The sequence below is a fragment of the Toxotes jaculatrix genome, chromosome 7 (assembly GCF_017976425.1).
Source record: "Toxotes jaculatrix isolate fToxJac2 chromosome 7, fToxJac2.pri, whole genome shotgun sequence".
NCBI lineage: Eukaryota > Metazoa > Chordata > Actinopteri > Toxotidae > Toxotes > Toxotes jaculatrix.
Window position 1 is genome coordinate 25,421,219 of NC_054400.1, and position 13,712 is coordinate 25,434,930.

General features: G+C 40.8%; 1 protein-coding gene across 1 annotated transcript in view; it reads right to left on the reverse strand.

The window, feature by feature from the left end:
- The window catches only part of unc5db (unc-5 netrin receptor Db), a 161,228-nt gene that overhangs the window by 37,975 nt on the left and 109,541 nt on the right, over positions 1-13,712 (reverse strand). Inside the window, exons 6-10 of the mRNA XM_041042882.1 lie at positions 13,374-13,554; positions 12,421-12,588; positions 4,665-4,829; positions 3,193-3,225; positions 1,189-1,374 (exon numbers count right to left, since the gene is read on the reverse strand). Coding sequence (XP_040898816.1) covers positions 1,189-1,374; positions 3,193-3,225; positions 4,665-4,829; positions 12,421-12,588; positions 13,374-13,554 — 733 coding nt within the window. The remainder of the gene's footprint in view (positions 1-1,188; positions 1,375-3,192; positions 3,226-4,664; positions 4,830-12,420; positions 12,589-13,373; positions 13,555-13,712) is intronic.

Below are 13,712 nucleotides of genomic sequence, written 5' to 3' on the forward strand. Positions count from 1 at the left end.
GGAGAGACAGGGTCAGGTCCAAAGACTCATTCAGCACTCTGCCTTCCAGCCGCTCCGGCAGCAGAGAGCCATCCGAAAGCATTTAAGAACTTCTTTAAGTATTTAAGTTTTTTTTTTTTCTTTCTGGTGATTATAAGGCATGAAAAAGCCACTGATTTGCAATTAAACACACACTTTTAAAGCTTTTTCCTGCCTAGAGGAAGTGTTTAATTTCCTGCTATGTTTATGTAAAGGATGATAAAATGTTAACAATGCAGTCGGCAGCAGAAGTAGGCTGATATAAAATGCCTCAACAATTTCCTCCAAAACAAACTGGGGCCGCTGTAAGAAGAGAGAGAGGAGGAAGTGTTCTTCATTTCACGGGGAGCCTCGGCCGGCTGATAGAGAGGAAAATGGAAAGGAGTGATTGTGGCCGGTGGAGGGCACAGCAGGCAGGCTGCAGGGAGACGTGGCCTATTTAAATAGGATTGATGACCTGCTGAATGTAGACCCGGCTCATACCACCTCCCGGCCCCCCCCACCCATTTTCCTCACATCCTTCCAATCGCGTGACAATGGGTGGGGCTTGAGTGACTCCTTGGGCCTTGAGGGAGCCAGGGGCACACTGTGGGCTCCGGTAGGGCTTCTCGCAGCGTTGTCACCACAGCGGCGAGGATGGATCACCCATCGCCACGATGGCTATCACTTGCGCTAACCCAGAAGTGTCAGTGACAGTAATATGAATGCCTGTAGCGAGGCTGGCCGGGACAGCCACAGTCACATAACCAACAGAAGTTATTGCTGTGCACAACAAAAATTGAATTGATGTTCACTGTTCCATACCCCTCACATTTATCCATCAGTGGCTTAGGCCAGTGTAATCTGATGGAGGAGATTGGTTGCCTGACAGTCAAATGTGTGGTCCGCGGGGAGGGGATGGTGCAGTGCTGGTGTCTATCAAAGATTGATTATCTCCTTTTTCACAATAACAGTGGAGCAGGTCTGTCAAAATAGGAGGACAGATCCTTTCACTGATTATGGAGATATAAATCCCAGGCAAATAGGGAGGCTGCACGCCATGCTGCTCGATGTAAACAAATGCCATCAATCACCGGGGTGGCCCCGTCGCAGAGGTCTTTGATGACGCTGGCTTCTGGCCTTGGGGATGTCGGCACATGTCAGCATGGAGTTTATGGCACTCTTTCCTACCTTGTCTGGTGGTCTTGAAGTTGAAAGACTGGAATCCCCCTGTGAGCGCAGAGGAGTCGATGACATCCACTCCGTACTCGCTGTGGTTCTTCCTGTACAGCATGACGGCCACTACGAGGATTGCCACGGCGATGATGCCGGCTCCCAGACCCGAGTACAGAGCTATGTCGTTGGAGCTGTCCATACCTGGAACACACAAGACACATGGAGAAGGAGAGGTACTGTAAAATCTCATATAAACGCTGGTTATCAAATAATGCCCAGGTCTCAAATAATAGCTTGGGCCACCACAAACAAATAGAGGCTAGTCGCTAATAAAATATGGGTAAAACGTTGAAGAGGGTGTAATTACCTGTAGCCTGACAACACATCACATAGCAAAATTTCCTGTATACAAATCATGAATTCCACTTGTTTCTTTGTGATACTGTGATATTAAACACAGCTGTATAAAGTTTTTTGTTTTCTCCAGAAGCAGCTGTGCAAAATCTGATAAACTGCCTCAAGTGATGCCACTTGAGTCCCTGAAGACTACAATCGCTGTATAAAAAAGACTATCTCTGGTTCCACCGCAGTGATACAGGACTGCATTGTTAATTATGTGGAGTGTTTTTTTAAACTACCGTCACCAAAACACAGTACTTAATTCCACATTACTATGCTGTACATGTTAAGATTGTAATACCTGGAAAATTAGAAATGAAGGCATGTCTGTAATGTAAGCCTAAATATCTATCTGCCACTGTGCTAAGTAAAAGTCCAGGTCACTATTTAGGAGTTTACAGTATATAAGTACGTTCTTCTGAAATTTTTCCAGCAACTGGGTCAGTTCTTTTTTACTGTGATGAAGGCAGCTTTGCAAAAAATAAAAAAATAAACTAAAAAAGAGGGAAAGGCTCTTTTTAAGTGGTGCACATAAAAGAGCCTTGTGTTTGTTGTATTAATAAAGATCCAGACAAAGTGAGGGGGAGATGGAAGAAAAGCAGTGAAGACAATACTGTTATTATGTAGACATTCAAGGGCAAACACATGCAAGAGTTACATTGTGTTACACTGGCTCCAGCGTGGAAATGAAACGAGAAGAATGGAAAGTGGTGAGATGGAGCAGACCATCTGTCTTATCTCTCTATGCTACATTATGCACCACAGATAGGAATAAATGAACATGTCCAGCCGTTACTCTAAACTGTATCTGTATCACATTCAAGCTGCTAACATGGAGGGTGATTAGCCAAACTGCCTTTAGACCCACCGGTCTATATCCAATAGCTATGATGGATATCTCACTGTGAAGGCAATTATAGAGTCCATGCGGTGTGGCCAGTGGTCACCAGTTGTCGCGAGGACCAATCAGAAGCAGATGAATTCCCAGTGTTCCTAGCAGGGTGATTGCTTGACAGATATCAATTTAACGCACTCCTTGTTCAGTCATTCCAGCTTCCCTTAAAGCATGTAAAGAACACACTAGGCACGACTTTTACACTAACCTGGCAGGCTAATGAAAGCACTCAAGCTACCACCTGACAGTCACTTAGCCAGGCTAACTCCGGTGAGTGATTGAAGGCTGCCACAGGAATGTGAGGACACCGCCGTAAATTGGTCAAATTAGCTCGTTTGCAATGATTACAACCCATTAATCCTCCACAACATAGCACATGTTCACTTGTCACAACCAATATATCTCCTGGCTCAAAGTAGAAACACAGCTGTGATGTCACGGTTGTCATAAAAGTCGGGTACTGAATAATGACAGGAATGCAAATGAGCACTTGCTGGGTTAAAACAGGAGTCGATCAGATCAAGGTGAACTAATTGTTGGTAATTTGTGATGTTTCTGTTTCCAGAGTATGCACGGAGGGAATGCAAATGACTGGCACTCCTTTTTTTGCTAACTTTATACTTAGAATAAATCATCTCTTGCCCACTGAATTCAGGGCATTACATATTAGTGGCAGGTGAGGACTGGGAGTTGAAGATGAAAGAAATCCACAGAGGAAGACTCACTTTGAGGTTTAACGTCATGTAGCAGCTTTCGTTCTGCAAAGACAGAGAGATAGAATGAGACAAAGAGGAGAGAAAGTGGTGATTAAAGTCTGAGCCTATGCGAAGTGACTAACAAGTGTGGTCTCAGACCCACAATCCTGAGTGTAGTGAAGTTCCTCCGCTGGCTGCGCTCACAGATCATTTACAGTATCTGATAATGGCCGTACAGGCATCATTACTGTCCTCATATCACCACAGATAAAGGTGCTGAGGTGCAAAAAGCTAAATGCAAATGCCTGAATGAGCTCATCGTCTCCTAACACACGTCCAAAAAACAAGTTTGATTTATTTAAGAGGTGTGAAGTCGCACATCATTTTTTTTCACATATTTAGAGTTTCTCCAAATGTATATTATGGAGATTAAAATGAATATTATAATACAGGCATATTCTAACAGGACTGAGCAACATGAGGAAAACAAAACATGATTTTTATAATGTGTTTTGGAAACTAAACTCCAGTAATGGTGATCTACATAGTAATAAACAACATGCACTTGTGTCAACCATAAAATAAATAAATAAATAAATAAATTCCTAAATACAAAAGGATTCAGCTGCTTTCTCTGAAGTTAAGCTTGTTGAAGTTTTCCCATTTTAAGCCATTGAATGAGAAAATAAACAACGTAACAGCTGCTTTGTGGATGTTACAATACCAGTGTGTACAGCGTGGACCACAAGTCTGAGACCACTTTCACTTCATTGGGGGACGTGGTCTCAGACTTTTGGACCTGTATGGGCTCAAATTACAGTCAATACGATTTTGAGCTTGTAAAGTGAATAATTCCAAAGTTTGTAGTTGTAAATCAACTTTTGTAAACTTGTAAAACAAAATTGCATGAGATATTCATGCATGCTTGTGTATTTGAAGAAAAACAAATGCATTTAAAAAAAAAACAGTGCATGTGTAGAAAAGATTTGTAATAATAAAAAAAAAAAAACGGAGACGTGCTTCTTGTGATTTGAAAATTGCAACCCTTCAAATCACAACTCTGATGTAAAAGATCATCATTCAGCCCTACACTGTAGTCATTTTTCATACTACTGCTCACGGTAGTGAGTAAAAAAAATTCAAATTTTTTAAGTCATTGCAAGTGCGTGACCCAAACAGTGCAATGACATTTCATTCCAAACATCAAGCATCATTCAAGAGTGAACGTCTGCACTTCGTACCCTGTGGCAGATTCAGTATGACATACAATGTGTCAAGTGAGCAGCTCACAGGAGAAAGAGTGCTGACATTATCATGCACTGGGCATCTGTGTCAGCCCACAGTGTGATTTCTTTCCAACACACACCTCCTGTTCAACATGCCTGTGATAATTTGCCATGTTACCGTGAGTGTATATATGATGATGATGGGAATGATAGGAAAATGATGAGAATGATGATGAGGATGATGATGGTGGTGCCCAGCAGGGAGAGAGGCCTTACTCTGGGTACACAGTCCATCTGTGCAGTTCTCAGTGGCCTCGCTGTTCCCTTCACACATCTTGCCTCGGTGTCTGGGTGCTGGTGAGTTGCATTCCCGACTCCGCTGCCTGTCGCACTGACTGCTGCATATGGTCCATTCGCTCCACTCGTCCCAGCCTCCGTCAACTGCAACATGAGGACACGCGTGGACAGAAAGATTAGCGGATTTGCTGCATGTGTATCTCCAGCCTCAAAGGCCAAAAAACCACACAATTACTTGATTAGCTTGATTAGTCTAATGTCTAATAAGACATTTTAAGATATGTTCTGTTTTTTGTTGTTTTTCCTCTCAACTGTAAAAAGAGACAAAGCTGGATTATGGACTTGATAAGACAGAGGGAAGCAGGTAGCAGGTTAAATTGCCCTGAATTCTTATTTTTACATTTCTCTGTCTAAATGGGCTTAGAAAATAAGAAATAGCATGCTCATTAGTCAGCTTTAGAGTTGTTGGTGGTTAAATTTTTTTTAACTCTGTTCACAGCCTGACTCTGGTCTTTAAGCACATTTCCCAAAATGTCAAACTGTTTTTTAAAAAAGTGAAGACATTTATGTCCAAATTTCAAATGGAAAGCTGGTACTATTATCCATCACATGACTGCAGAGACTGGGTCAACTTTCATTTTGGTGCTATATTTACACACGTTCAGCATTTTAAAAAGTCCTTAGTGGGCACACACACATATTCAGTGTGACACACAATACACACGGTACAGCTTGAGAGACATTTTCTCCCCATTAACCCCCGGGCCTGTTTATATAATGGGATTTGATGCAAGGCTATGAAACCAAGACAGCTTGGTGCATGCTAATAGCTGGGGTTCTTCCGCCATGCTCTGTCATCTGATCAAGGAAGAGCTCATCATGCTTAGCTTAACAAATAGTGGGAGACCATATGGCGCCTGAAGATTTTTTGGCAGCAGTTGCGATATCCATAATACAGTCTTGTGGGCAGTGGAGAAAGTAATTTTCCTTTGTGATGTTCCACGGGCCCTACCTACGCTCTGCATTTGTTTGTGGTTTCTTCTCAGCTACTTGAAATGCAAACGATGTGTTTATGTTGCACAGAGAATGCTGAGTGCTTCGGAGTTTGACTGGTGAGCGTGTGCATGCTGTTTCCTCTATGACTTGTTGCTCTGATTCTGAGCTCATCTGCCTACTGGCACACAATAGATAGAGCCTGACAAACTGTAACCGCTGCAAAACTCAAATGCATCACTTTTAATGCTCTTTGGAAGCTTTTCACAATCCAAGCGTCATGTTTTTGCTGATCACTGCATCCTGCATATCTGTTTTCTTAAACTGGCTGGTTACCAAATACTCATTAGTTTGTTTTGGTGACATTTTGGCAGCTAAGCAGACATAATGATTTTTGTGTTTGAGAATTTTTTTTTTAATAGAAACTTAAAATGGCAAATGTTAATGTTTTAATGAACTTAGGAAAAACTATAGGTCTAAACTTGAATTCCATAAACTATATAAGCGACATTTCCAAAAAGATTGTTACTGTAGCTGTAAGACTGAATGACAGTAGGCTACCTGTTAGTGTACGTGTATAACTTGGTCTCAAACCTCTATATTGTGGAAGTCTGGTCTTACTCAGCCTCAGAGTCCATTTAAGAAATATCACTGACATATTTTATATTGTTGCGTTTCGTGGAACAGGACCAGAAACAGGAAGCAACAAACATGTCTCCCCACGAGGTTTGGTGTGTTTACTTCTAGCTGTTGTTCATCTGTGACATGCTAAAATGTGGCGTAATAGTAGCACAAGTAGAGAAGAGTCACTCCTTTTAATTTTTCCTTACATAGTAAAAATTCACATTTCAAATTAAACTGTGATCTCCCATAATCCCCTTCATATTTCTGTTCGATGGTAGCTGACACATTAGGGAGACTGAGATCACGTAACTGATAACTAATTAGGTGTAGATGTGATTGTCACAAATACCCAGTGGGACTGTGCAATACACAGTCTGCACTGACTTTAAGTTTTAATCACCTGTTCTCCACCAGCACTTAAGTCTCTATAACATGAGTTTCAGCTCAATGAATATTCTCTTCTCTCTTTGCCATTTCTTGTTAAGTGGCTATCTGCCTTGTCGTGGTGCGGCCTCCGACCTCATCCATCCTCTGTGCTCTCTTTGCACTCAGACCGTCATTAAGGCAACGCTCTAGGCTGGCTTGTCAGAACTGGACGGGCTTGTCAGTCAGCAGCTCAGACAGCTGGGTTCATGGCAGCCTACGCTTTGCTCCTCTCTGCATCTCTTTCCTCCCACAAAGACATGGATCAACCTTGATAACCGGGCGACACCTGCTTCCCTATCTGCCGCATACATCTGTAGTCATTCTGTGAGGCCTACAGGCTATGGAGGCGGCACAGGTCTGCTTATCCCTGCTCAAGTAAGAAATTCTTATTCCACTTCTTTTGCCCTTAATTATATTTTCATGTGAAGTCCACACTGCAAACACAACCCCCCCCCCCCCACCCCCCCCCCCCCCCCCCCCGCCAGCTTAAAGCTGTATTAAAGGTTGACAGCTTTAATTGGCAGCGAGAGGCAGCTAGTTGAAAACTTCGATACCCACACATCAGTCAGTGTCTAAAAATTCCAGTTTTTTGTTTCAGACTAGCAGCCAGAAAGTGAGTTTTGAAAGCCAGACATTACTGCACCTTGAAAAGCAAAAGCTGAGTCATTGTTATTGATCACCGACCTCATCAGAGTTTCTTTCTGCACAGAAATCGAAGGCGGCTGACAGTGTCGCTTTCAGTGCCACCTTCATAAAAAGATACACGTCTCTTTAACTGTATATTGTGTGTGTGTGTGCATTAATAAAAAGCCTAGGTTTGAAAGTCAGATATGCACAACATTTACTGATTAATGGAATTAAAGTTTAGCACTAAGGGCAAAAATATCTGTTTGTTCAGTCCTGAATTATTTATGTAAAATGATGCGGCTTGTCCAGACATTTTGAGAAGAAGTGAGAAAGTTGTGTTTTGTAAAGAAAAAAAAAAGGATAACATAATACACAAAGTCATTAACAACTTATCGTAATAGGAATACACTGTGTTTCAGACGTTTCTGAGTTCAATGACTGGTTCTTACTTATGCTTGTATTAAACAGTTCAAATTTGTTCTGACAGCTCATTACAAAATGGGGGGTACCTGTTGAATGCTGTATGCAGTACAGATGATTAAATGGTGTTTTGTTTTTTTACATGTTACTGGAAGATATCTAGTTATATTTCTGATATTTTTAATATTTGCCAGTAATAACAATTTTCCCTTTTAAATTCCAATTTAATTGCGGTTGAAACTAATGTAACACAAAAGAAAGAAAAGAAAAAAGAAAAAAAGGAAACAAAATATAAGCTACATTTAAAACCATAAATTCTTTTACAAACTTTTAAGTGTCGGGATTCTTTCTAATTCCCTGCACCTGACTTCTGTACCTCTACCGGTTCCACGTCTCCCTCTCTTCCTGTTGTGGCGCTCTCTGTTGCCATTAAACTAGACCTGACTGTCTGTCCACATCTGTGCCTTGGCAGCCTGAAGCCTCACAAACTGAATGAAGTGGATCGTGGCGGGCTCACTGGATGACCTCACCAACCTCTGAACCAATCCAAGCTATTTCAGAAAAAGGAAAGACAATAGGTGGAAAATTACATATAATTACTGTGTCTACAGGATGCACAACAATGTACTGGAGAGAAGTGACAAAGCGTATAGACGAGTCGTACACCTTTGACATACGTTCACACTTTGATAATGCACTTAGACGCACAGACTTCAGTATGTACAAGGTAGAAACCGTACTAACACAGTGTGGCAAATGTACAAGAAAGAAAATGTTTACCACTTCAGAATTTTTTACAAAACGTTATTTCCTTTCTCTTCTTTGATATTTATGAATATCTTACATCCTATGTTTCCACCTACATTTTTTTCAACTACTAGTCTGGCACCTTCCACACCAACACTTTATTTGTGCTCTCACACAACAGGCTGATCAGGTTTAGGGAACACAACATTTAAGCTTATTTTTAACTGCACTGCTTTCAGCACTGGACTGGAAACAATGGATTTCACAGGAGGGAAATATGTTCACACAAGATGATTAGATAAGGAAGAGAGAGCACACATTTAATTTTATAAGTGAGAGATAACACAGCAGCTTCAGAAAGTATTCAGACCTCTTCACTTTTTGCACAGTTCTTGTTCTAGATTTAATTTTAAATGGATAAAATTGCAAATTCTGCCCACAGGTCTACATTCAATAATCCACACTGACAAAGCGAAAACATGTTTTCAAAACATTTAGCGAATTTATTAAAAATCAAAAGCTGTAATATCTAATTTACAATCATATTCAGACCCTTAATTCAGTACTTTGTAGAAGCTCTTTTGGCAGCAATTAGAGAATAAAGTCCTCTTGGATAAGTCTCTGTTAGCTTTGCAGACCTGGATTTGGACAGTTTATCCCATTCTTACGAGCAGATCCTCTCAAGCTCCATCAGACTAGATGGGAAGTGCCTGTGAACTACCATCTTCAGCTCTCTCCACAGATGCTCTATGGGGTTAAAGTCTGGGCCACTCAAGGGCAGTCAGAGACTCGTCACTGCTGCTTAGACGCACCCCCTGTAGAACAGGGGCAGCACTGTCTGGTTCTTGGTCACCTCCCTGATCAATGTTCTTCTGGTTACTAAGTTTGGCTGGACAGACAAATCTAAGGTCTAGGGCAGGGGTGTCAAACTGTTCCACAAAGGGCCGGTGTGGCTGCAGGTTTTTGTTCCAACCAATCAAGAACACACAGTTTGACCAATCAGCTTTCTGAAGACTGAGATCAGTTGATTAAATGAGTCAAGTCTGGTGTGCTGCTGCTTGGTTGGAACAAAAACCTGCAGCCACACCGGCCCTTTGTGGAACAGGTTTGACACCTCTGGTCTAGGGTCTAAGAGTCCTAATGATTCCAAACCTGTTCCCTTTCACAATTGTTGAGGGCACTGAGCTCCTGTGAACAGTCAAAGCTTTACAAAGAGAGCTCCTCAGACTTCATGACTTCATGGTTTTTGTCGTAACATGCAGCATGAATAATGAAACTTTAGGTACACAGATGGACTCAAGTTCTGCCCACATCTCAAGGATAACTAAAGCAAACAAGTTACACCTGACTACAATTTGGAATATCACAGCAAAGGTTCTGAATACTTTTAGAAATGAGAGATATCTGTGTTTTATTTTTTTAAACATTTAAAGACCTGTTTTCACTTTGTCATTATGGGCTACTGAGTGTAGATTAATGGGCAAAAATGGAAGTGGAAATTTTATCAATTTAAATTTGAATCTATGACACGATAAAGTGCGCAAGCCACTGTATATTAAAATTTGTGATAAAAATAAAAACCCTCTGCAGGCTAACGCTGTGTCATCTCACTGCCTCATTTTGCCACTGGTGTTCCCTCTTGCCTTATTAAATTTATGATGACCAATCTGTGAGTCAGTTGTTTCTGTCTGGTATAGCTCTACAGAGAAAAGGTTAAAAACTGACAAAAGTTTACATTTAATTTAGCCAGATCAATGTCTCTTTTTAAAATATTTATAATTAAAACAGCTTCTTTAGGAAGACTTTTATTGGTTTTATTGGTTCTCTTCCTTCTTTAAGCTGATATGTAGAATGAACACAGCAGTTGTTTGTTTTTATTTCTGTGCATTGTATATCGGGTTGTAGATATCAAACATATCTGATTTCATCCTGCCGGTTCAGGCCTGTCACAGATTTGAGATTTAGGTCTACATACGTATTTCAGGCAGAGATAACCTATTTGGCTGAGGTAAACATCAGCGTACAGAGCTTGTCTCCTTAAAGTTACATTTATGTACAACGAGTAGATACATGTGTTAAAAAAAAAAACATAACACTGTCTGAATGTTTGCTTTTTTATCAGCAAACATTAATATTGTACATATCTGCAATCTGTTCAGTGCTAACCTAAAATGCACTTATCTGCAAAATAGGTTGAGTTGGTTGGACGTATTCCAGGCAGCAATTATGTGTCCTCAAAATGTTACTGCCAAACCAAATACATAATTGATTTTGTATAATTGTGTATAATTGCTTGGTAGTTGGATTGTTTGCATGACTTACATAGCCTCATAGGAGATCTCTGCGGTGTGGCTCGCTAACCAGCAATTAGCTAAATTATTTCTTTGTTTAAGTATTTTTGGACTTGGTACCATTGAAGCTGGCTGCAGGAGACTTAATATTAAAATGCTCTTACCAGGAACATGTTTTCTAATTTCTTGGCTTCTTGTTAAAATTAGTCACCTGTCCTTGTTTTTTTTTTTTTTTTTTTTTAAACTTTGTTACCACGAATCAAACTGGCTATGGGAGACCTACTATCATTCTGTTGTTACCAGCAATAAACAGCTGGTTGGTGCCCAAAAAACCCACTTTCATTAATTATACAGTGCAAGAGAAAGTGTATTATTGAACATGCTAAAGTTAAATGGTAACCATGGTAAGCACAGTGCTGCCAGCTATTTTCAAAGGAAACTAGCTAAATCCTGGTGAAGTTGTTGCTAGATGATCTAATGCTAATTTGTATATCACTACTACTCTATTTACATATATCCAAAAAAATGATCATTATCATTAAACCTACCTGTAGACTGCATCACAAATAGAGAGGATCCAAACACTGCAGTGAAAACACTCCAGTAAACTCTGTGTAAAGGGGTCTTTAAAGTTTCCAAATCTAGTGAGAAAATTGCTAAGTTGGTCACATTAGCATTGCCTGCTAAACCACAGCACATTAGCATTTAGCTCAAAATACAGAATTTGTGCTAAATGCAATAGGTAAAATGGTTGTGGACTAATAGGACTACTTTTGACTCCATAACAGCCCTGTCTTTAAAAAATGGTTGTAGAAATATACCTCTAGCCTGCAGATTTTTCTTTACAGCACACACACTACAAGATAACCCTTTCCTTTGTGAGAACAAACCTCATCCTTACAGCCAGAACAACCCTGTTTGCTCTGGCCTGTTTGTAGGGTAACAACTCATTTCTTCAAGAAGTACCTCAGCTCACCTTCTCGTCCTGAATCACACAGTACACTGAGTCACATCCCCTCTCTCACTGCTGCTTCCTCTTGTCACTTTATTTTGCATCATAAATCCCCTCTTCTTTTTTTATTTGTTTTATTTTCTTCCATGTAGCACTCCTCTCTCTATAACACGATCAACCCACTGGTACAGGAATATTGTCAGGTCACTATGGACCTGTCCCTCACAGTCGTTATTACTGGTTGTCTGTAATGCTAATGAGGCAGGAATGTAAGCTCATTTGAGTCACTGAAGTCACTCTGGGATATCAGCAATGGATAAATGTCTAGTATGTTAATGTGGGTGACATGCTGCGATGCTGCAAAGCACCTTAAAAACACCTTGTATTGAAGTATGTCATCAGGTAACAAAAGTGAAAGGAAAATTATGCTAGGAGTGTAAATAATTAATGGCTTGTCATCCACTAATATCATTCGTAAATTAAATGTGATCATTATTTTTTTTTTAAATCTTTGACAAGTCAGCTGAATCATTCATAGTCGAGTATTAATAACTTTTGACACCTAGAGAAAAGTAACTTTTCTGTTTTTACAACTCCATCCATAAAGTTATACTTTTCCTGTGTAAAAACTATGCAGAGTTTAAGTGGAACTGACTTGGGCACAGCGCGTTGCAGGTGATCTTCTGTACGGACATGCCCTCACAGAAAGCCCCGCCGTTCAGAGGAGCCGGGTTAGTGCAGGTTCGAGATCGCTTCTGGACACCCCGCCCACATGGCACATTACAGGGTGACCACTCCGTCCACAGGGACCAGCCGCCGTTCACTGGAGAGAGGTCAGCAAAGTTAGAGAAGAAGAAGAAGAGGCAGAGTGTGTGTACAACAACATTCATTCTTTTTCCAGAGGTCTGCATTAAATACTGTAACAAGAGCTGCGGTTATTAATGATTATGCAGGCTCCAAGGCATTGCAAGGCAACAATGCATAACGGCTGAAGGAGACTGAGCACAGCGCATTCATTGTGTTGGATATACAGCTCCCTCTTTCCTAATTGCCAGTTCAATGTTCCTTGCTCTTGGATTAAGATAAAGGCGTGGAACTGTGAGAAAGCAAAGAAAACAGCCATTAAACGGAATTGCCATTTCTAAAGGCGACACTGACTCATAGTGGTCGACAGGTTGGAGTCGACCACTTAACGTTCTGACTGAAGCAGTTTACTCTATGATCTCTCTGTCTAACGTGTGCGGAAGCTAAATGTTTTGCAGTGCTATCAAAGCTGGTGAACCCGCATTGCTGGAAGGCCTCTGGCAAATAAATACTTAATAAGCAACACTCCTTTTAAATGAGATTAAGACACAGTGGCTTATTTCCTTTCATAAAGTACACATTGATTTTAAATGAGAGGCAGTAAATTGAGTCTTTGAATAATACATTCATTGAAATAAAGAGGAAACATCGCTCTTCAGTGGAAACACGGAGATGGGTCTCTTAATCACTTGTGTAGGGGTGCAAGAAACCAAACAAATTGATCTGAAGTGCTATGTAAACATTGTGTCGCTACATTGTAATGTGTTGTAACAGGCAATAACAGCAGCTGGGAAGAAAGCGTACCAAAGACTACCACAGTGGCTGTGGCGCTGCGTCGCTTTGCCACGATGTTGCTGGCGAGACAGGTGTAGTTGCCGGAGTCAGACAGACGTGCCTCGTTGATGATGAGGTTGTGGTCGGCTCGGGTGTCGATGTTGTCGTCAGACAAGGAACTCACCAGCTCTTCGTTTTTTAGCCATTCCACCTGTTCAAGGAGAAGCAATGCAACAAAACATCCTTATATTTCTGTTTTAAAAAATGAAACTTTATACTATAGTATTTGCAACTTTTGGCTGTAAGAACAACAAAATCTACACAGTAAGTATAGTGTGGGCAGTATGTTAGCAGAGGAACCACAGCTGC